The sequence below is a fragment of the Phalacrocorax carbo genome, chromosome 22 (genome assembly GCF_963921805.1).
Source record: "Phalacrocorax carbo chromosome 22, bPhaCar2.1, whole genome shotgun sequence".
Classification (NCBI taxonomy): Eukaryota; Metazoa; Chordata; class Aves; order Suliformes; family Phalacrocoracidae; genus Phalacrocorax; species Phalacrocorax carbo.
In genome coordinates, this window is record NC_087534.1 from 3,296,691 (window position 1) to 3,315,632 (window position 18,942).

The window sequence follows — 18,942 nt, forward strand, 5'->3', positions numbered from 1 at the left end:
GGGCAGAGCATCCCTGGGGATGGGTGCCCATGGGCTCGGGTGTTCCAACCCACGAGGCTGAGCATCCCTCGGGGTGGCAGCCCACGGCTCCGCGTGCCCAGCGATGCCCCCCTTCCCCGGGGCCGCCGGGCGGGGAGGGCCGGGCCGTCCCGGAGCCGCGGCCGGGGCGGCGCCGCCGGCGGGTCCGTCCCTTTCCCTCGCCCCGCCGGGGCGGGCCGGGACCGTGCCCGTGCCGGTGCCCGGGGCCGCACCGCACCGCACCGGGCGGGCGGCGGGGCGGGGGGGCCGGGGCGGGGGGCCGGGGCGGCGGCGGTGCCATGGGGCCGGGGCGCGGGGCGGCGGCGGGCCGGGGGCCGCTGGGGGCCCTGGCGCTGCTCTGGGCGGCGGCGGTGCTGTGCCAGCTGGGCAGCGGCAGCGTCCTCCGCCGCCGCCTCCACGCCGCCGGGTTCCTCCAGCGGCGGCTGAGCGGCGGCGAGCGGCGGGACGTGCAGCGGGAGATCCTGGCCGTGCTGGGGCTGCCCGGCCGGCCCCGGCCGCGGACCCCCGCCGCCGCCCGCGCCCCCGCCGCCGCCGCGCCGCTCTTCATGCTCGACCTCTACCACGCCGTGGCCGGCGAGGAGGAAGCGGAGGAGGAGGAGGAGGAGGCGGCGGTGTCGCGGCCGGTGCTGACCGGGCTCAGCACCCAGAGCCCCCCGCCCGGTAGCGTCGTCAGCCGCGCCGACACCGTCGTTAGCCTCGTCAACATGGGTGAGCGCCGCACCGGGGAGTGCGGGGGGTCCGGAGTGTGCGGGACACCGGGCGTGCGGGGGGACCGGGCGTGCGGGGGCGCCGGAGCTTGCGGGGACGCCGGGGCGCACGGGCAGGATCCAGCCGGCTTGGGCAGAACCGGAGGGCTCGGGGAGCCCGGACGGACCGGGGGCACCGGAGCAGACCAAGGGCGCACGGGCAGGACCGGAGCTTGCGGGGGGACCGGGCGGTCGCGGTAGCACCGGGAGCGGCGGAGGCGGCGGCCGAGCCCCGCTCAGGGCAGCGCATCGCCCCGGGAGGACTTGGGGTTGCAAGTCCTCCCGCAGCGCCGGGGAGGCACCGGGGGGCACCGGAGTGGCATCGGGGGGCACTGGGGAGGCACCGGGGGCTCACCGGGGAGCGGCGCACGGCAGGACGGGGCGCACGGGGCTGCGGCGGCCGCACCGTCGGGGCTGGGCACGGCCCGGAGCCCCGCTGCCAGCCCAGCCCTGGCTGCTGAACTGACCCCGGCCCAAAGCCCGCGGAGCAAAGCTCGTCCCTGGCTGCGGGCAGGGGACCGTGGCTGCGGAGCTGATTGCTCCGAGCATCCCCCGGTTCCCGAGGTGCTGCCTCAGCGTGTCCCGGCTCAGAAAAGGCTCTTTTGAGCAGAACTGAGCTTAATAAGAGCGGGAGAGCGGCTGTGAGGGACGCGGTGGTCATGGGGCTGCACCCTGGGTGCTGGGAGAGAGCCGCTGAGGTCCCTGGCAGGTTGTGCACAGCCTCGGCTCGAAACCCAGCTCTACGTCAAAAAGTGGAGAGGGGGGAAAGTCGTCCAGCGAGGGTCGGGCTGAGGGCCGGCGGGTGGGACCGAGCCGGGTCAACTCGCTGAGCTTGTCCCCAAGTTGCAATGAACTGGGCTGCTTCCCCCCGAACGCTAACTCCAGCGTAACACCGCGGAGGGAGGCTGGGAAGCACCGCGGCATGAGGGAGCGTGTCCTGCTCGAGGGAGCCGCGTCGCCCACCCTGCACTCCCCAGTTGGGTGGGCACGCGTGAACTGGCCGCAGAGGGAGCGGAGCTCACAGGCAGGACAGCAGCTCTCGTGCCAGCAGCAGGGTGGACTGAAGTACCCGTGGAGGGACACTGAATCACGGTTCAAAATAAAATCCTCAAGGTTGCTAATTATTGCTGGAATCCCGTCCAGCTGGTTACTGAGCAATGCCAGGCTCCAGCCACCGTCCTATTTCCAGGCAGTTGCGTGAGTGGCGGCGAAAGCAGCACTGTTTCCAGCCAGCATCAGCAGGGCCGTGAGCACGCGGGGTGCAAGGGGTCCCCCCATGAGGGCAGGCATTGGGGTGGCCCGAGCCCAGCGGGACAAGCAGATCAGGCATTTGGATATGGAGCTTTTCCGCTGCTCGTTGCTTGAAAGGGTGTTCGGGTGTCTGGGCCAAGCACAAGGCTTTTGGGGAGCATTTGTGCAAAGGCTGGGGGATGCGGTGAGGGGCAGGGGGATGTCAGTAAGCATGGAGCAGCGTCCTGGCCCACGAGCCACAGATGTGGCCAGTGTCCCTGGGCTTGAGGTTGCCTCCGCGGAGCAAGGCTGGATTCAGCTGCTGCACCGTGGTGTGCCAAAGGGCGTGCAGTGGGAAGGGGCCTCACCATGGAACCGCCGAGGACCAGCCAGGGGCCCTCTCTTCCCCCGCACCCCTCCAGGCCCTGCATGGGGTCCCTCACAGCCAGTGGTCTGAGAATGGGGAGAAATCTGCCCTGGGGAGTGCAGGGAGGGAATCTGCACCCTCAGGAGGAGGTATGGGTGAGTGAGGGCTGTGGGTCGTCTCCCAAGTCCTCTCCAGCCATTCTTACATTCCCTCTACCACATAAGGATGTAAAGAGGCGAGGGAGCTCCCTGGACAGACCCTGCTGCACCAGGCGGTGGTCGGGGGTGCCCACGGGAGCAGGCACCCAGCACCCAGCTCCCATCTAGTGCTTTTGGGGCTGTGGGCGCTCAGCATCCCAGGGAAGCCAGGGCCAAGGGAGGCAATGCTGGGGCACCAAATCCCAGCTCCTTCAACACTCAAGACCACGCAAGCACCAAAGAGTGCTTTAAAATGGCCAGGTTTGATGACAGCCAGGGTGGGCTGTTCGGGGAAGCTGCCCGAGAGGCGTTGGTGCTGGCGCAGGGGTGCTGGCACAAGGGTGCTGGTGCCACTCCCCTTCCTGGTGCTCCTGGAGCAGCAGGGAGAGTTGGGGAACACAGTTCCAGCCTTCAATTTGAATGGCTTTGATTTCTGCGGCTTTGTCAGCCCCTTCATGTTAATTAAATAAATTTTTGTGGGAGAAGGCTAGCTTTCATTTGCATGCATAATTTGCTGCACAATTACTCTTATGGGACATGCAAATGCAGTAAGTTGGGGCTCCATTGGGCACTCGGACCTCTTTGCTCCCAGCCACCCTGCGTAGCCCTGTGTGAGCCGGGCCGGAGCGCGTCTCCCAGCGGCACACCTTTTTCCTGGGAAGGGGAAATGACAAACCTCCCCGGCGCACAAACACGTCCCGATCTGGGCAGGCAGAACGCCCTGCCTGCCTGCTGGCCTGGGCAGGTGGCGGGGCCGGGGGCAGCGAGGGCCCTCAGGCGATGGGCGGCCACCGGGCACCTTCAGTTGGGTTTGGTGATGATGGATCCACCCATCCCACCCTGTTCGCTGCCTCTTGGTGTGAAGATAAAGCACTTCGTATAAGCCTGGCCCATGCTATTTCTGTGTGCTAACTGAAGGAGTCAGGTGGGTTGTATTTTTAAGCCTGGGGTAAGGATGGGCTTTGAGATTTCTGCTCGGCCGGGGCTGAGCCACCAGTTGTGAGTCACGGTTACGTGCAGGGTATAATCACGGCGCTGAGAGGTTTGTAACGGGAAGGCGAGGAGGAGGCTCGTAGTGCTGCAGCGTGCCCGCGCCCCCCAGGACCGCCCATCGACACCGCAACACACACGTCCTCCCTTTCCCTCCCCAGCATCCGCTGCTGCCCGGGCATGTGGCCGGACTCCCCCCGTGGCTGTTTCAGATGAAGCTGTGAGGCAGCTCTGGACATCTTTATGTCAAATCCTGGCTTCACTGGATTTGCTTCCTGGGGAGCGCTGGGGGAGGACGGCAGGGCAGCGCTCACTGCCGCCTTCGCAAAAATAGATGCAGTGCCCTGGGCGCTGCAAGGAGCCATTAGCGCGGGGTGGGAGCTCATGGCAACCTCTTTAATTTAGCCGGGGAGCTGAGGTGTGTTGCTCCGCTCCCCATGCTGGCAGAGCATCGCCCGCTGCTGGCCTCAGCACCCGTGCAGGCGCTTGCCTTCACCCCCACACGATTACCGCTGAAATCCAACTGCTGTCAGCAGCGGGGTCAGGATTTTCCCGCTCCTCACTTCATTTTGCGGCCATTTGTGCCTCCTTTTCTGGGCATCCACGGTGGCTCCACCAGAAAGCCTGGTGCAGGCAAGGGACGCATGGCAGCTGTCCTGGTAACACAAGAGGAGCCCGCGCAGAGGTGTTGGTGCTCTGTACGCACCCACCACGCGTGTTTTAAATGGGGAAAGCTGTGACCCCCGTGCTCCTGGCTGGCTGTTTGTAGGGCTGGGGGGGTGCAAGCAGGGGGCCAAGGCTGCCTCACAGCCACATGCAGCCGGGCTGGGGGTGCCCGGTGCCAAGCCCTGTGTCCTGCAGCTCCCAGTGTTCATCTTGGGAGGATGCAGCAAGCGCTCGTGAGACAAAGTGGGAGCCTGGCAGAGGTTCGGCTATATTTCGCAGCACTTGGGAAAACTCCTAAATCTCTCCCTGCTTCAGAAAGCCTCTGGAGCTTATTTTTTCCTGCTTGCAAGTGAAGGATAACATCTTCCTTGCATCTCCTTTAAACCTATTTTAGGATTCAGAGCGCTTGATGTGGTTGAATATCCTGGCATTTCCTTTTAATTTAGTGTCTGAAATGATCATGGGGACCATTGGGAGCAGCCAGGACCAGTAATTACGACTGATGCGCAGTTTATAGAAACAGAGAAAGTTTACAATGAAAAAGTGCAGCTAAAAATAACTTGGGGAACAGGACGAAGGGCAAGCAGCCCCATCGCCCCATCTCTGGGAAGAGACTGGGAGCGCGCTGGGGCTGGGAGGCTCAGTGGGGCTCAGCCCGGCTGGAGCTGGGCATGCCCTGCCAGCGGCTGCATGACCTCACAGCCATATAGATATTTATGTATGTATATAATACTTTTTAATATATTTTTTGGGGTGGTGGGAGCACGCGGCATAGTTGTGGCGTTCAGCTTTGAGGAAAGATGCGGCAGCTCTTAGGGGCGAGACAGTAAATGCCAAAGGAGGGGGCAAGGAGAGCAAAGAGCTTGGGTTGGGTTTTTTTAGTGTGCCTCATCCGCAATCCGGATAATCCGCCCACAGCTAATTGAGGGTTGGCGGTGCGGCTGAGTCAACCCGCCTCGAATCAATAGCAGGTTCCCAGGCACGACAAGCTCCCGGCCGGCCGGGGAGGGCCCATCATTCTCACACACCCCCAGCACCAACAGCATTTTGGCACCCACTTTTCTGCCTGGACAAAAGGCAGTGGGTGCTTTCGGGCTGCTATGTGCGCTCCCCCGCTACAGGGCTGTAATTTTGCAGCCATTTATGGGTTTGCCAGAAAACACAGCGATATTAAACCTTCTCCAGCCTGCCGATCACCAACCGGGGTTGCTGTTTGCTAAGCGCTGCGTGGCCGGTGCCAGCCCCATCGCCCTCCTCTGCTGCACAAACCCTGTGTCGGCACAGGAGAGGATGCTTCACCCTTGGTCCTGCCCTTCCAAGGGGGTTGCCTCTTCAGCCCCACAAAACGGGGGAGAAAGCAGGGATTCCTCTTAGTCTGCTATCGCAAACACTAGTCAGCTTGCTATTAAGTCCAACTCATTTGGTTCATCAAGGTGCAAGGCTAATCGTGGTCTTTAGCATTTCAGATCCCTGGCCAGGGTGTCCCTGGGCTTCCCTCCCCACCAGCTTACCCCCCGCTGCCTTTGGCCCCGGTCTCCTCCATCACCTCCACAGCACAGAGCTGCAAAGCTTTCATAACAACCTGCTGCTTTAGCAAAGGTTTTCACCCTTCTCTGGGGCTGAAATTCACCCTGGGGGCTTTTTCTTTGCCACCCAGTACCTGTGATCTCCTTGGCTCTGCCACAAACACCCCTGCCCCACCCCCCATCACCCCCACTTCTCTGGATCCACCCGAGCAGTCCCACAGCATCACTTTACCAAAGACACTTGGCCTGGGAAGATTGTGGTGATTTCTGAGCCGGTATTTAGTCTGGCTGGGTCTTGCCTGATGCCAGGGAGCAAAGGGGTGACCCAAGTGGCTCATGAACTGTCCAGGTGGCCAAAAATACCCGAGGGGACATCGCTTTGCACCTGGGTGTCCCTGGACTGACCGCAGGACTTCCCGCTGCGGGTTTATCAATGAAAAAAAAAAAGGAGGGGATTCCTCTGGTTGTGTTTTGGGGGGGTTTATGGATTTCCCAAGAGCCATGCGGCATCGCCAGCCTCAGCAGCATCTTTAATGGCCCAAGAATATTAAACCATCAGTGATGGGTCAGTGGAAGAAATGGCAAAAAAGGTCTGGGGAGCCCCTGAGGGGCTGCAGCAGGGTCGGGGGGCTGGTGTCCCCCCCCCCAGGGGGGTTCATGGGACAGATCCCGCTCCCCACAGCATCCTCCTGCCTGCAGCTGGCCGCCGGCCGGGCAGCCTCCCCGCCGGAGCAGGAAGCGCTCTCCGCATCCGCCCCGGCCCGCCTGGCCCCGGGCTTTTTTTATAACATAACTTGTGGTGAGCCCAGTAGCTGGAGGGAATGTGGGGTTTTTTTCTTAAAAAAAGGAAGAAAAAGGGAAAAAAAAAAAAGATGGGAATAAAAAAAAATCCATGGCTGCATAATTAAAATCTCAGTGTTCGGTTTGGAGTTGCGCCATGCTGCTCCCCCTGTATAAACAAGGATGGCCAATTTATGGTATATTAAATTTGGAATAATTTTCCCCCCTGGAATCAGTTAAAAAATGCATTTAAAACATGCTTTTTAATTTATTTATTTGTTTTGGTTTACTTTTAAAAGTAAGCGCTGGGTCAGATTTGTTACGTTGCTTTTGTGCCTGAAGCAGGAGGAGCTTTTAATCACTTTAATTGTGTTCAGTCATGGCAGCCTGGAATATTTTTAAAAAACAATTTGCAGAAAATAATTACATATTAGAGAAACTGTGAGGGGCTGCATTACTGTAAAGAAAGACGGCGGTTTTTCCTGTATGGACTTAATAAAAAAAAAACACCACCAGATTTTTCCTTTCCCAACATGCACTAGATTTCTGCAGAAAGTAGGTATTTTCAGTAAAAAGTGAGGGTTTATTTTTACAGAGCCGTGACCTGACAGTCCCTCTGCCTCCGTCTCCCATAGTCTGAAAATCTTTACATTTCAGGAGCCCGAAGCCGGCAGGGAGAGGGGACTTGTGACGCCCGGCGGTGGCCCCAGTGAGCCCCAGACTGTCCAGATTTTGCTCCCCAAGCACCTGCAACCAGAAAAGCTTGCAAAAACCCTAATTTCTGCTCCAGGCAGTCCCGCCAACCCCCCAGAACTTGGGGTTTTGGGTGGGTTTTTCACCCTTTGGAGAAGTGCAAAGGGCTGCAGGCCCTAAATCACAGCACGAGGGGCAGCTTCTCTGTGCACCACCATAGCCAAGCCTTCATGCTTTTTATAGTGTTTTTTCTAATTAATAATAAAGAAAGAGGGCTGGGAGGCTGGCGGGTTTACAGTGAAATAAATTTGGGGGGGATTGTGCAAAAACAGGGGAGCTGCATCAAGATTAAAACTCTCGGGAGAGGCGAGATGGGAATTTGCAGCAGCAGCCAAGAGCTCAGCGGGGTGAGGGGCCTGGAGCCAGCAGGCTCTGCCCCCAAATCGGGGGCGAATCGGGTCGGTGGGACTCAGCGGGGAGCTGCAGGCTCTGGCCAGCCCGTCAGGGCGGTCATTGGCACGGTGACGGCCCAGCACGGCCCTCCCTGACCCCTTTGCTCCGCAGTCGAGCAGGACCGGGACATGTTCTCGCCGAAGCCGTACTGGAAGGAGTTCAGATTCGACCTGACCCAGGTGCCCACGGGCGAGTCGGTGACGGCCGCCGAGTTTCGCATCTACAAGGCGCGGGGTGTCACCCGCCATGCCAACGACACCCTCCACGTCAGCATCTACGAGATCGCCGCCGAGCACTCCAACAGGTGATGGGGACAGGGATGGGATGGGGGTGGAGGCAGGGGCAAGGATGGGGATGAGGAAGGAGACGCGGATGTATATGAGGGTGGAGATGGGAATTAAGAGGGTAGGGATGGAGACAGGGACGGGGATGAAGGTGGGGATGGGCCCCCCCCCCAGTGAGCACCAGCCCTGGCACTTTCCCTTCCCACCACCACGCAAACGCTTGAGGGAAGCAGCACTGCCGTGCCCGGCTGTTCCCACGCTTTCTCACTGGACAATGTCTCACCTTGGCTTTTCGGCTGGCGCTGGGATGATGCTTTTCCCAGGGCAGCTGCCAAGGTGCCACCATCATGTGCGGCACAGCCAGAGGCACTGGGAGCCTCCATCCTGACCCTGCTGCACCAGGACCTGTATGGACACAGGCACCGAGGACTCATTTCCATGAATAATCGCTGGTGCTGGTGCCCTGTGGGTACCATTACTCACCTGCTCAGGTTCTTTTTCCCCGTCTCCACAGGGAGTCTGACCTGTTCCTGCTGGATGTCCAGGACTTGCGTGCCGGGACCGAGGGCTGGCTGGTGTTTGACGTCACGGCTGCCAGCAACCACTGGTTAGTGGATCGGAAATACAACCTGGGGTTGCGACTCTATGTGGAGACGGATGATGGTAAGCCTGCCCAGCCTACCCGCAGCTTTTGGGGTCAAATCGCCAGGAATTGGAGCCCTCTTATCTCCCCTCTCGGTACCATGGCAGGCAGCAATTTTACATTTCCAGCTGTGATGGAGAACAGCTGGCGCTAGAAGCTGGCAGCACTGGGGTTGCAGGGAAGCCTCCCAAAGGCCTTCATGCTGATAGGGTTCCTGGTGTGGGCTGTAATAACTCCATTAGCACTTAATGAACTCCTTACCCGGAGGATCCTTGGGTGTGTGCTGGAGGATTAACCCTCTTCTCACCAAAGGTTAAAAGGTGCCTTTTGCAGGTGCGCAGGCACACAAAGCATCTCCGCTCCCTTGTAGGGAGAAAGCGCAGCCGTTGATGCCCCATCCATCCCCTTCCCTCCTGGCTGAGCTTTCCTCCCCAGAGATGAAGGGAGAAAAATCAGTTGCGTGGGTCTCACTTGGCTTTTCTCCCTGAATCGCTCTATGGGACCATCGCGTGGTCGTGGCCATGCAGGATGAGGCTGCACCACCTCTGTGAGTAGCCCATCATACAACCACCCCGGGGTGTGGGGACCAGCAGAGCAGGAGCCCCTGAGGGGCGGGGGGGGGTCCAGCCACTTTTGGGGGGGGGCTGAAACCACAGCTCTCAGCTGCAAATTTCCTTCTGGGGTTTTCCCCCCCTCCTCCCTGCTTTAACTGAATGAATTCATGCTGAAAGCAAACCAGTGCGTGGTCCCATCCCTGCAGGGCACAGCGTCGACCCAGGCTCGGCGGGGCTGCTGGGGCGCCGGGGGCCCCGCTCCAAGCAGCCCTTCATGGTGACGTTTTTCCGGGCGAGCCCCAGCCCCGCGCGGGTTACACGGGCGGCCAAGCCCCCGAGGAGGCGGCAGCCCAAGAAAACGAACGACCTCCCGCATCCAAACAAGCTGCCGGGAATTTTTGGTAAGAACCTGCGGGGCGAAAAACAGCCCCTGTCAAATAAAATGGGCTCTGCTGTTGCCGTAATCAAGGGACGTTTTGTTACTGCTTTGTCTTGCAAGGAATCCCAGTTTTGACCCAGAAATGCAGCCCAGGGGAGCAGAGCGAAGAGCTCTGGGTTTTTAGCATTGGGGTGGTTTGCAGTTTGGGAGGTGCAGTGGGTCTGGGGCGGGTGCCCTCAAGGGGATGGTGTTTTGTAGAGTTTTGGGGTATCTGAATAATGGCCTTTTTGCATCGTTGCCCTCGGTTTTGAAGCCACCCTGGGAGGGCATCATCACCCTGGGAGGGTGTCGCGGCCCTGGGAAGTCACTCAGGTGGGAGGGGAGCAAGAAGCCTCAGCTCTTCTGAACTCACTTAGCTTGGGAAGCCCTTGAAGCCAACTCTGCCATGAGCAGAACTGGGGTTTAGCCCTTCCCAAGCTGAATCCCCTCGTGCTGGTGTTGGAGCAATAAATTTCAGGCTGGTCTGAAGCTTCTTTTCCATTTGTGCAATGACAGAGGCGCCTCTTCTTTTGTTCTTCCAACTAACCCCGAGCATACGGGCTGTTCGGTGCCACCTTTGAGCAGGGGTGGCTGCAGCTGGGTGGGGGGTGGTCGGGATGCTGGCGTCATGGGGTTGATGCTGCCTGTCCCCTCTCCCACAGACGATGTCCATGCCACGGACGGGCGGCAGGTCTGCCGGCGCCACGAGCTCTACGTCAGCTTTCAGGACCTCGGCTGGCTGGTACTTGTCTACCGGGAGAAGTAAATGCAAAAAAAAAACCAAACCCCCAGACCCCATCATCCTCCCCCCCAGCCCATCCTCTCCTGCCCATGAAGCGATCTGCAGCCGTGGGAGCAGTGCAGGGCAGCCGGGAGCTGCTGCAGCCCCATCCTGGGAGCTGGGAAGGCAAACCTGAACTGCCACAGCCCCGCATCCCACCAGTGACCCTGAACAACTCGTGGCTCGTTCTGAAAAAAAAAAACCAAAATAAACCCTTGCTGCTGTTATGGAGACCTGGGGAGGAGCTGGCTGGGTGGTTTTTGCAGATGGGGAATGGATGAAGGGGCGCAGAAAGTATGAAGCCGATGGCATAACCAGTGTAAACCCTATTTTTTAATTATTTTTTTTCCCAGGACTGGGTGATCGCCCCGCAGGGGTACTCAGCCTACTACTGTGAGGGGGAGTGCGCCTTCCCCCTGGACTCCTGCATGAACGCCACCAACCACGCCATCCTGCAGTCCCTGGTCAGTGCGATCCGCAGTGGCAGCCCCAGCGGGGATGCTGGGGGCCCGGGGGGAGCAGCTGTGGGGCTGGCGTGTCCCAGTGGAGAGCTGGATTTGGGGCTGGGCACGCCTGCGTTTGAGGGTGTTTAGGTCAGAGGGTGCAGTTTAGCTCCAGCTCCCAGTAAAGCGTCGGTGGGCACGTGCACATCTGGATGGGCGCTGCCGTGTCAGCTGGCGGGCGAAGGCACCGGGTCGCCTGTGCATCCTCCTCGCCAGCTGTGCGTGAGGGTTTCAGCCGAGGCCCCACGAAGCACCGCTCTGGCTCAGCGCCCGAACATTGGGCTCAGCATATTCTAAGCAGGAAGGCTTTAATGCCCCGTTTTTCCCAAACCCACCCTGCATCCCAGCCAGTGCTTTAATTTCTGGAATTTCCTGCCCTGTGAGTGTTTGATTTCCCAATGGCAGAGTCACACCGGCTCCGGTGTTCGTGGCTAATTACAGGGAGCGCTGAGTCCTCGGCCGAGCCTTTGAAGGTGTTGCCTAGCGGGGTTTAATTTTTGCATTGACAAAGCTGCCAGAGGCCCTGTCCGGGGCTGGGCATGGTCCTGGCAGTGGCAGGGAGGGGTCCCCTTCCCTCCCTACACCCACCCATCGCCCCTAAACCCAACACTTTTCCCAAAACGGAGCCGTTTGGGCAGGATGTGAATCACCTGGCACCCGGATCCGGCCCTTCTGGGAAGCGCCGGGGCAAGCGCGGCCGGGGAGCTGTGCCAGCCCCAGCCGGTGCTGCAAATAGCAGGGTTTGACAGCAAAAACACCGGACTTCCGAACTAGGAGAGCTCGGCTGCCCCTGCAATAAATTAATCGCACATGTCGGGTAAAGCCGGCGAGGGCTGCACGCGTCCGGCAGCCTGTGAACCTCCCAGCTTACGCCGTACGGGGAATTACTGGGATAATGCGTGGCCTGAGCAGGGGAGGAAACCTTTCTGTGTTCAGAAAGGTCTTGTGTACTTAAGATTCTACTGCAATATGTTAAATTTGGGGCAGCACCGAGCCCCGAAGGAGAATCTCTATTGCAACAGCATCCAGCACCCCCCACCCACGCAGGAGTGAGACTTGCGCTGCCTGATTTTTATTTTTTTAAAAGCGTTTTGCCTATTTACAGTGAGAAAAGGGCCCAGAAACCCCAGATTAATGAAGGGGCTGCCTGGCCCATGCACTGCCACAAGCCCTGATCCAATATAAACGGCAGCAAGGACTGCCCAGGGTTTAGAATAAATATTTTTGCAAAAAAAGCTGGAAATAATCTCCCCATTCACCCAGTTTTTTAGCAATTCAGAGTTGGTTTGATGCTTTTTCTTCCTCCCGGAGCCACGTTCTGCCAGCGCTCACAGGCTTCGTCCATCCCCCAGGTCCACCTTATGAAGCCCGAGGCTGTGCCCAAGGCATGCTGTGCCCCCACGAAGCTCAGCGCCACCTCCGTCCTCTACTATGACAGCAACAACAACGTCATCCTCAAGAAGCACCGCAACATGGTGGTGAAATCATGCGGCTGCCACTGACGGAGGGTGCCGTCCCCATCCCCGAACATCCCACCCCATTCCCGCCAGAGCAACGTGACACTGGCTTTCTGCTACGTGTGTGGAAGAGGAGTTTCATGAGCTGCATCGTAGCAAAGTCCATTTATAATAACAAATAATAAAAGTAAATCCCTCCCACCCCTTCCTAGAAGTGGATGTAAATAATATAAAACTTTTATTCTCTTACTACACTTAATGACACATATGCCAATATATACATATATATATATATACACAGGAAAGAGAGGATTTGTGGCTGGTTACGTGTCTGTTTTGTGCGTGGCTGTGCTTTCCCCTGGCGCTGCTGGCTCACAGGCTGCTGCAGTCTCTGGTGTTCGCAGAGGCGGTTTGGGCTGAAGGGTAATTAGCACAAGGGAGGTGGCATCCGAGTTGCTCCGGGATTGAGCTGTTTCTAGCCATGTATAACTCACTCCCCTCTAACCAGGGCTTTCAATTCCCTTAATGAAAACACCATCAGCCAATTAAGCAGCTGGCTGAATAACCCACTCCCGTCTACTTAAAGTTCACAAAACTCAGCCAGTTGGGGAAAAAAAAAAATATCCATATTGAGCTACAACGCTGTTATAAAATAAACACCTAGTTTGGAAAATAAACACGTAGTTTCTCTTGCTGTTTGTTTTTTAATAAATGTCACAGCACAGCAGCGCTCTGTTCGGCAGACAGGATTTCGCAACTAAAAAAATACCCGGGATCAGCTAAAATTGTACCTATTTGCTTGAAAATAAGCCCCACCAAAGTGTCGAGATGTGAGGTTTAGGTCAGGCTGTGTCTCCTCAGCGGGGAGAGCGGCTGTGCTCACCGGTGGATGCTTCCTGCGGGCTCAGGATGGGGTTGCGACCGCACCACCTTCCCTGTGCTATTTGCACAATTAAGTTATTTATTTGCTCTGATTTTAAAAGGAAACAGCCCGGCCTGTTCCTCAGCTTGGGTACCCGGGGAACCCTGCGTCACTGAACAAATAACAAACCTGGGTTAGCCAAATGCAAAGAGAAAGATCCCAATAAACCTACCAAAATAAGGAAGATCTGCTCCCTGCCAATGCCCAGCTTCCCGAGAAAAGGTCTCGCCTTTTTGGAAAGATTTTTATCTGCCAATTGATTCCACATGAAATCCAGCTCAGGATGGGGTCGTACCTTCTGCAGAGAGCCCAGGACTTATATTGACTCCCGCCATCAAGCACGGGCTCTCCCCGATTCAGGTGTTGCTGAAGATTTCTGCAAGGTCTGCCTTCAAAAAGTTGAGATTTAAACCACAAAAAGAAGCAAGGCAGGGAAATTCTGGGTTGGTTTGTCAGTTTGTCAGGTATCACATCTGAGTGCCCGTATCTCACCCGCTCCCAGTTGTAGCGCAATGCACCACCCCTGGTGTGGAAAACGAGCCAGTGAATAACAGCGAGCCAGTGTTTATTGCGGAAAAGCAGCAGCCCTGGTCTGTGAGCGGCTGGGCTGGTGAAACCAAAAATCCCCAATTGCACAAGCTCTTAAAAACATCCCCTAAACCCCAGCCCCACATACCTGATCCTCGCCTCTGCCCTGGCAGCCCCATCCCGCCCGCGAACGCCTCTGCAAGCTCCAAACCACGCATCCCCTCCTGCCTGCAAACACACGTTCCCAGAAGTACCCAGTGCCCTAATTTCATAGGAAACCCCAAATCAATCACTTTCCAATGATGCGGTTACCTTCATGGTCCACAGCCAGAGCTACCCACTGACGGAACGTACGCATCTATCGTGCTCTGCAAACCAGAGTTTGGAAATTAAACCCCCTCCTACAGCCTCAACACCTTTTTTTTCTTGTGTCACCCAAGGGCCTTCTTCATTTCCTGGTACTTCTTGTCCAGACCTTGTTCTCCCTTTTACACACCCCAGCGAATGCCCTCCCTCTCGGATGGAGGTGGAGTTGGAGCAGGCTTGCTTCCCAGGACGGCAGCCAGCCGGGGACTTGCCTCCCTCTGCCGATGGGAAATGACACTACAGAGCCAGGGACAAGCCAAAAAAGCCTCCTGCAGGAATAGTATGAGAGATTCGGCTCCGCTCTTCTTGCCCCAGCATGGGTAGCTTCCCCTGGAGCCAGGATTTAGGCACCAGATTTGAGAAGATGAGGGTAAATGCAGAAAAAAGTATCTTTGCTCGAAAACTAAGACCATCCTCAAACGGTGAGAATTCAACAGCCGGGGGTGGGTCCTCAGTATTTTTAAAACTATTATTTATTTTTACCTAACATAAAGTCTTTCCAGAAAACAGCAGCAGAACCAGCCCTGCCCCGCTTGGAGCGGCGCAGGACGGCGCAAGCTGAAAAGCGATTTATTCTCGGGTGGGTCGGACCCCCCGCAGCGCTGTCCGCAGGCACGTTCACACCAAGTTTTGCAGGGGAATTCTGACCGAAGCCGCGGGAGCTGGGCACTGCTGGGGCGTCGCGGGGCTCTCCCGCCCCAGCCAGCGCCCCGGCCCGTCCTGGCCAGGCTCACGCCATCCAGCCCCCTGCAAGAGCTGAGCTCATGGGCACTCCCCGCAGTCCGAGATAATCACCTTCTGCTTCGGTTTCCCGTCTTTGGTGCCCTGAGCCTTTGAGAAGAGAGTAGCAGGAATTAAAGGCACAATGTCCAAGGGCAGGAAGGAGGTTGGCTCTGCCCTGAGCGCCCTGCTGTCACAGCACCTACCTCGATCTGCCGCACGACGTCCATGCCGTCCGTCACCTCCCCAAACACCACATGCTTCCCATCCAGCCAGTCCGTTTTATCACAAGTGATGAAGAACTGGGAGCCGTTGGTGTTCGGACCAGAGTTTGCCATCGATAACAGCCCTGTGATCAAAAAGCGCAGGGTTATGATGGGTGGGAGAGATCAGCTCCAGCACGTGAGCCGCTACTTCGACCCAAACCCCATTTCCCATGCCCTGCAAAATGCTGCTGGTTTTAGGAGAGCCTCTGAATATTAAACTCCAAAGAAGCTACTGGAAACCAATTAGCTTGAGAAAGAAACACTTGCAAGCATGAAAGATGGAAAGTGGTGGAGATCGCTCATCTATTTTTGGTTGTAGCAACAGAAAAGCTGTTTGTATGGAGATAAACCTGCTTGCTTTCTGCTGCTTTTCAGAGTCACACTGGGACATCCCTCCTTTAAAATCAAAGAGGAAAACAGCTTTGAAGCTTTCTCCATCCATAATATTGGAAATTAACTGCGTGTGGATGGAGAGCGAACAATGCATTTCTGCTGGCTGAATGCTGGTGATACACGACGGTCTCACTGTGACAGATGAGTTTGGCCAACGTAGATTATAATTCAGGGCTGCTACTGTCAACACAGTCTAGGTCAAAACAGCCCCAGTGTAACTCCTAAATGACGTTGAGCCACTTTGCTCTCCAGCCCCTGCCTGTGGAGATGGCTCTACCTGGTCCTGTGTGTTTCAGAATGAAGTTTTCATCATCAAACTTCTTGCCGTAGATGGATTTGCCTCCGGTGCCATTGTGGTTGGTGAAGTCACCAGCCTGGCACATGAACTGAGGGATGATGCGGTGGAAGCTGCTCCCTTTGAAGCCAAATCCTTTCTCGTGGGTGCAGAGGCAGCGGAAATTCTCTGGTGGAGGGGGGAAGAGAGGTGAGAGCTGTGTCGCAGCTGGAAGCCACCACGCTGGGGAGGCTGGCCTTCTCCTCACCTACGGTCATGGGCACCACGTCTGAGCGCAGGAGGATCTGCAGCCGCCCCGCAGGTTTGTTTCCGATCTTGATGTCCATGTAAACCTGAGGGTTGACCCGGGATTTCTTGGCGGGAGGCTCGCCCTGGGCAGGAAATAACAAGCAAGTTGAGATGATATTCCTCTGCTCAGCCTTCAGGACAGCAGGGCTACAGATGGCTCCAGTTGTTTTTCCTACCTCCTGCACCTCTGTTTTGGGGGCCTCTGGTCCTGCCTCCTCTGTGTTCTCCTCCAGAGTCTTCCCCGAAAACTTCTTCAGCCAGTCATCGTCTGACCAGACTGCGATGGCGAAAGGAAGGGTCAGAGCACAGGAAACGAACCAAAGGGCGACGCACGAGCACACACGCAGCTGCACGGGTCAGGGCACAGCACGGTGCTGGCAGCAGATCGCACCCGAGCCACGGGCCCACTCAGGCGGCAGCAGCCTGCCCCAAAAGGCACGGCACGCGGGTAAATAAGGGACAAAATCATCCCTTCTTCCTTCCAAAGATGCCGCACATCACTGGGCAGGGCAAGCTCATGGCCTGTGCCCTGCAACTACCCCCACGCAGGGCAATTGCTGGGGACGGCCTTGGCCCCATCTGCTTTTACAGATGTGGCCAGATGTGTGGGTAAGTCTGCCTGGCACATGTGTGCATGCTGTGCCCTCTGTCAGAGGGCATGAAGGCAACTGGAAGTGCATCCAAGAGTATTTACAGCCAAGGAACTGGAGGATATTTCTGGTTATTAGGTTATTAGGATGCTGCTCATGTCCCACAGATCCCCAAATGGGAGGCAGAGGGGAGGTCTCTGCCTCAGGGTCTGGGAACCAGAGAGAAAGGCTGACACACAAAGTTCTGAACACCCACAGGGATGCTCTCCCCTCCCAGGTACCAGCTCACCAGGCCTGGATGATCCTTCTTTAATTCGCATTGGTTTGGCCAAGTTCACACGAATTGTCCTGCCGAAGAGCTCAGACTCATTCTGCAGAGGGAAAAAAAGCAGAAGAAAGCCCACCAAAAGGTAGAAAATCACTGTGCCCCCCAAATCCCTGCAGGGGTCAGAGAAAAACACAGCTTGCTTTCTCTACGTAGCCCATGCCACACAAGGCCTTGCTCCGTGCTGCCGGGAAGACAGCAAAGCCCCACGTCTCCGCAAGCCAGTGGGAACAGGGTCCGTACCATGTTGTCAATAGCTGCCGCCGCATCCTGCCAAAAAAGCAGAAAATTATTATTGTTCCTCCTCTCTCTCCTCCTTTAAAAGCCAGGCTCAGCCTACACATGCCCCAGCATTTCGTTGCAAAGACAACTGCCAAAGGGACTGTTTTCCTAAACCTCATCTACCCCAGGGCTGTAAAACCCGATGGATCTTGCAAGAGCCGTATCCAAACCAGTATCTAGGTTTTGTCTTTCCACAACCAATCCATTACACTAATTTTATGTACGATGCTTTGTCACTTACCTAAAATATACAGTAGGAGAGATCTCGTGTATGAAGCCCAGGACAGATTATAGAATGGCAAATATATGACAGCCTGTGCTGCCCACGAAGCCAAGAAACCCACCCTCTGCTGCTGAGCTCCAGGGACAGCAGGAGAGCCATTTGGGCCAGCAGTGGCCGTGCTTCAGCCCAAAAGAAGATAGAAAAAGTGGGAACTTGGAAAGGCAGAACAGCAGCTCCCGCTGCTTGAGAACAACCCAAGGCTGTGGCTGGTATGTGGTTAATATGTTTTTCCCTAATATCCAATCCAAACCTCCCCTGACGCAGCTTGAGGCTGTTTCCTCTCATCCCAACACTAGTTACTTGGGAGAAGGGATGAAGAAACCAACCCCCCCTCACTCCAGCCCCTCTCAGGCAGCTGCAGAGAGCGAGAAGGGCTCCCCTCAGCCCCCCCTTCTCCAGGCTAAACCCCCCCAGCCCCCTCAGCCGCCCCCCAGCACACTTGTGCTCCAGACCCTGCCCCAGCCCCGCTGCCCTTCTCTGGACACGCTCCAGCCCCTCAAGGCCCTTCTTGTCCCGAGGGGCCCAAACCTGAGCCCAACCCAAAAACACCAGGGGAGGAGACGGAAGGCCCGAGCGGCTCAAGTGTTTGCCCCTTTCTCACCTCTGCCAGCTCAAATTCAACGAAGGCGAATCCCCGGTGCTTTTCTAAAGAGAGAGAAGCAAGAGGTCACGGGCAGCAAAGACACGCCGGTCCCACGGGGACCCCGCAGCGGGTGGGTCCCGCACCTCCCCCCCAAAAGGGACTCCCCCAGGGGAGCCCGGTCTCCCCTCACCCCGCCCCGCCGGCGCCCCCGGGCAGGGCCAGCCGGGACCAGCCCCCCCGGCCCACGCACCCGTCTCGTAGTCCAGCGGGATCTGGATGTCGGTGATGTCCCCGAAGGGGATGAAGGCGGCGTGCAGCACCTTCTCGTCCACCTCCTCCGCCAGCCCGCCTGCGGGGCGGACACCGGTCAGCGCCTGCGGGCCCCTGCCCCGCTCGGGGGAGCCCCCGGCCCCCGCCACTCACCCACGTACAGCACCCGCTTGGTGGCCGCCATCTTGTCTCCGCCCTGGCCCGCCCCGGAAGCGCGGGGCCGCGCTCCGCCCGCCGGGACCGGGGGGCCGGGGCCGGGACCCTCCGCTCCCCGCGCCGAGGCGGCGGCCCGGCAGCCCCTGGCCAGGGCGGGATTCGTACTTGATTTACTCGGGAAGAGAGGACAGACGCGGGCAAAGCGGCGCTTCGCGCCAGAGAGCCCGGAGCCCCGGCTGCTGCCCTGGGAGGCTCCGTGCCCCAGCTTCCACCGCCCCCCCAAGACAACCGGAGGCTCCGTTCCGCCACCTCCAAGGCGCTTCAGCTGCAGCTCCTTGTGCAGAAGCG

General features: G+C 57.8%; 2 protein-coding genes across 2 annotated transcripts; one reads left to right on the plus strand and one right to left on the minus strand.

Annotated features, from left to right (window-relative positions):
• The first annotated feature begins 317 nt into the window (after positions 1-317).
• Positions 318-12,975, plus strand: LOC135316820 (bone morphogenetic protein 8A-like). The gene is made up of 7 exons (XM_064471608.1): positions 318-747; positions 7,799-7,991; positions 8,486-8,634; positions 9,375-9,569; positions 10,249-10,328; positions 10,721-10,831; positions 12,223-12,975. The coding sequence occupies exons 1-7, from the start codon at positions 318-320 to the stop codon at positions 12,370-12,372; spliced, it is 1,308 nt and encodes a 435-aa protein (XP_064327678.1). The 3' UTR covers positions 12,373-12,975.
• A 1,623-nt stretch (positions 12,976-14,598) lies between these two features.
• On the minus strand, positions 14,599-18,683 carry PPIE (peptidylprolyl isomerase E). Its single transcript, XM_064471220.1, has 10 exons — positions 18,592-18,683; positions 18,419-18,517; positions 18,187-18,230; positions 17,264-17,290; positions 16,985-17,066; positions 16,282-16,382; positions 16,065-16,188; positions 15,800-15,985; positions 15,070-15,212; positions 14,599-14,974 (listed from the first exon to the last, which is right to left on the minus strand). Exons 1-10 carry the CDS (start codon positions 18,620-18,622, stop codon positions 14,906-14,908), a joined length of 906 nt encoding a protein of 301 aa, XP_064327290.1. The 5' UTR covers positions 18,623-18,683; the 3' UTR covers positions 14,599-14,905.
• Positions 18,684-18,942: the final 259 nt, after the last annotated feature.

Excerpts from the sequence above, each read along its gene's own strand:
- LOC135316820 (XM_064471608.1), top strand. The coding sequence starts at position 318 with ATGGGGCCGGGGCGCGGGGCGGCGGCGGGCCGGGGGCCGCTGGGGGCC. Across the intron at positions 748-7,798 it reads CGTTAGCCTCGTCAACATGG|TCGAGCAGGACCGGGACATG; the intron begins GTGAGCGCCGCA and ends TTTGCTCCGCAG. Across the intron at positions 9,570-10,248 it reads CAAGCTGCCGGGAATTTTTG|ACGATGTCCATGCCACGGAC; the intron begins GTAAGAACCTGC and ends CCTCTCCCACAG.
- PPIE (XM_064471220.1), bottom strand. The coding sequence starts at position 18,622 with ATGGCGGCCACCAAGCGGGTGCTGTACGTGG. Across the intron at positions 15,986-16,064 it reads CGTGGTGCCCATGACCGTAG|AGAATTTCCGCTGCCTCTGC; the intron begins GTGAGGAGAAGG and ends CCCCTCCACCAG. Across the intron at positions 14,975-15,069 it reads ACGTCGTGCGGCAGATCGAG|GCTCAGGGCACCAAAGACGG; the intron begins GTAGGTGCTGTG and ends CTCTTCTCAAAG.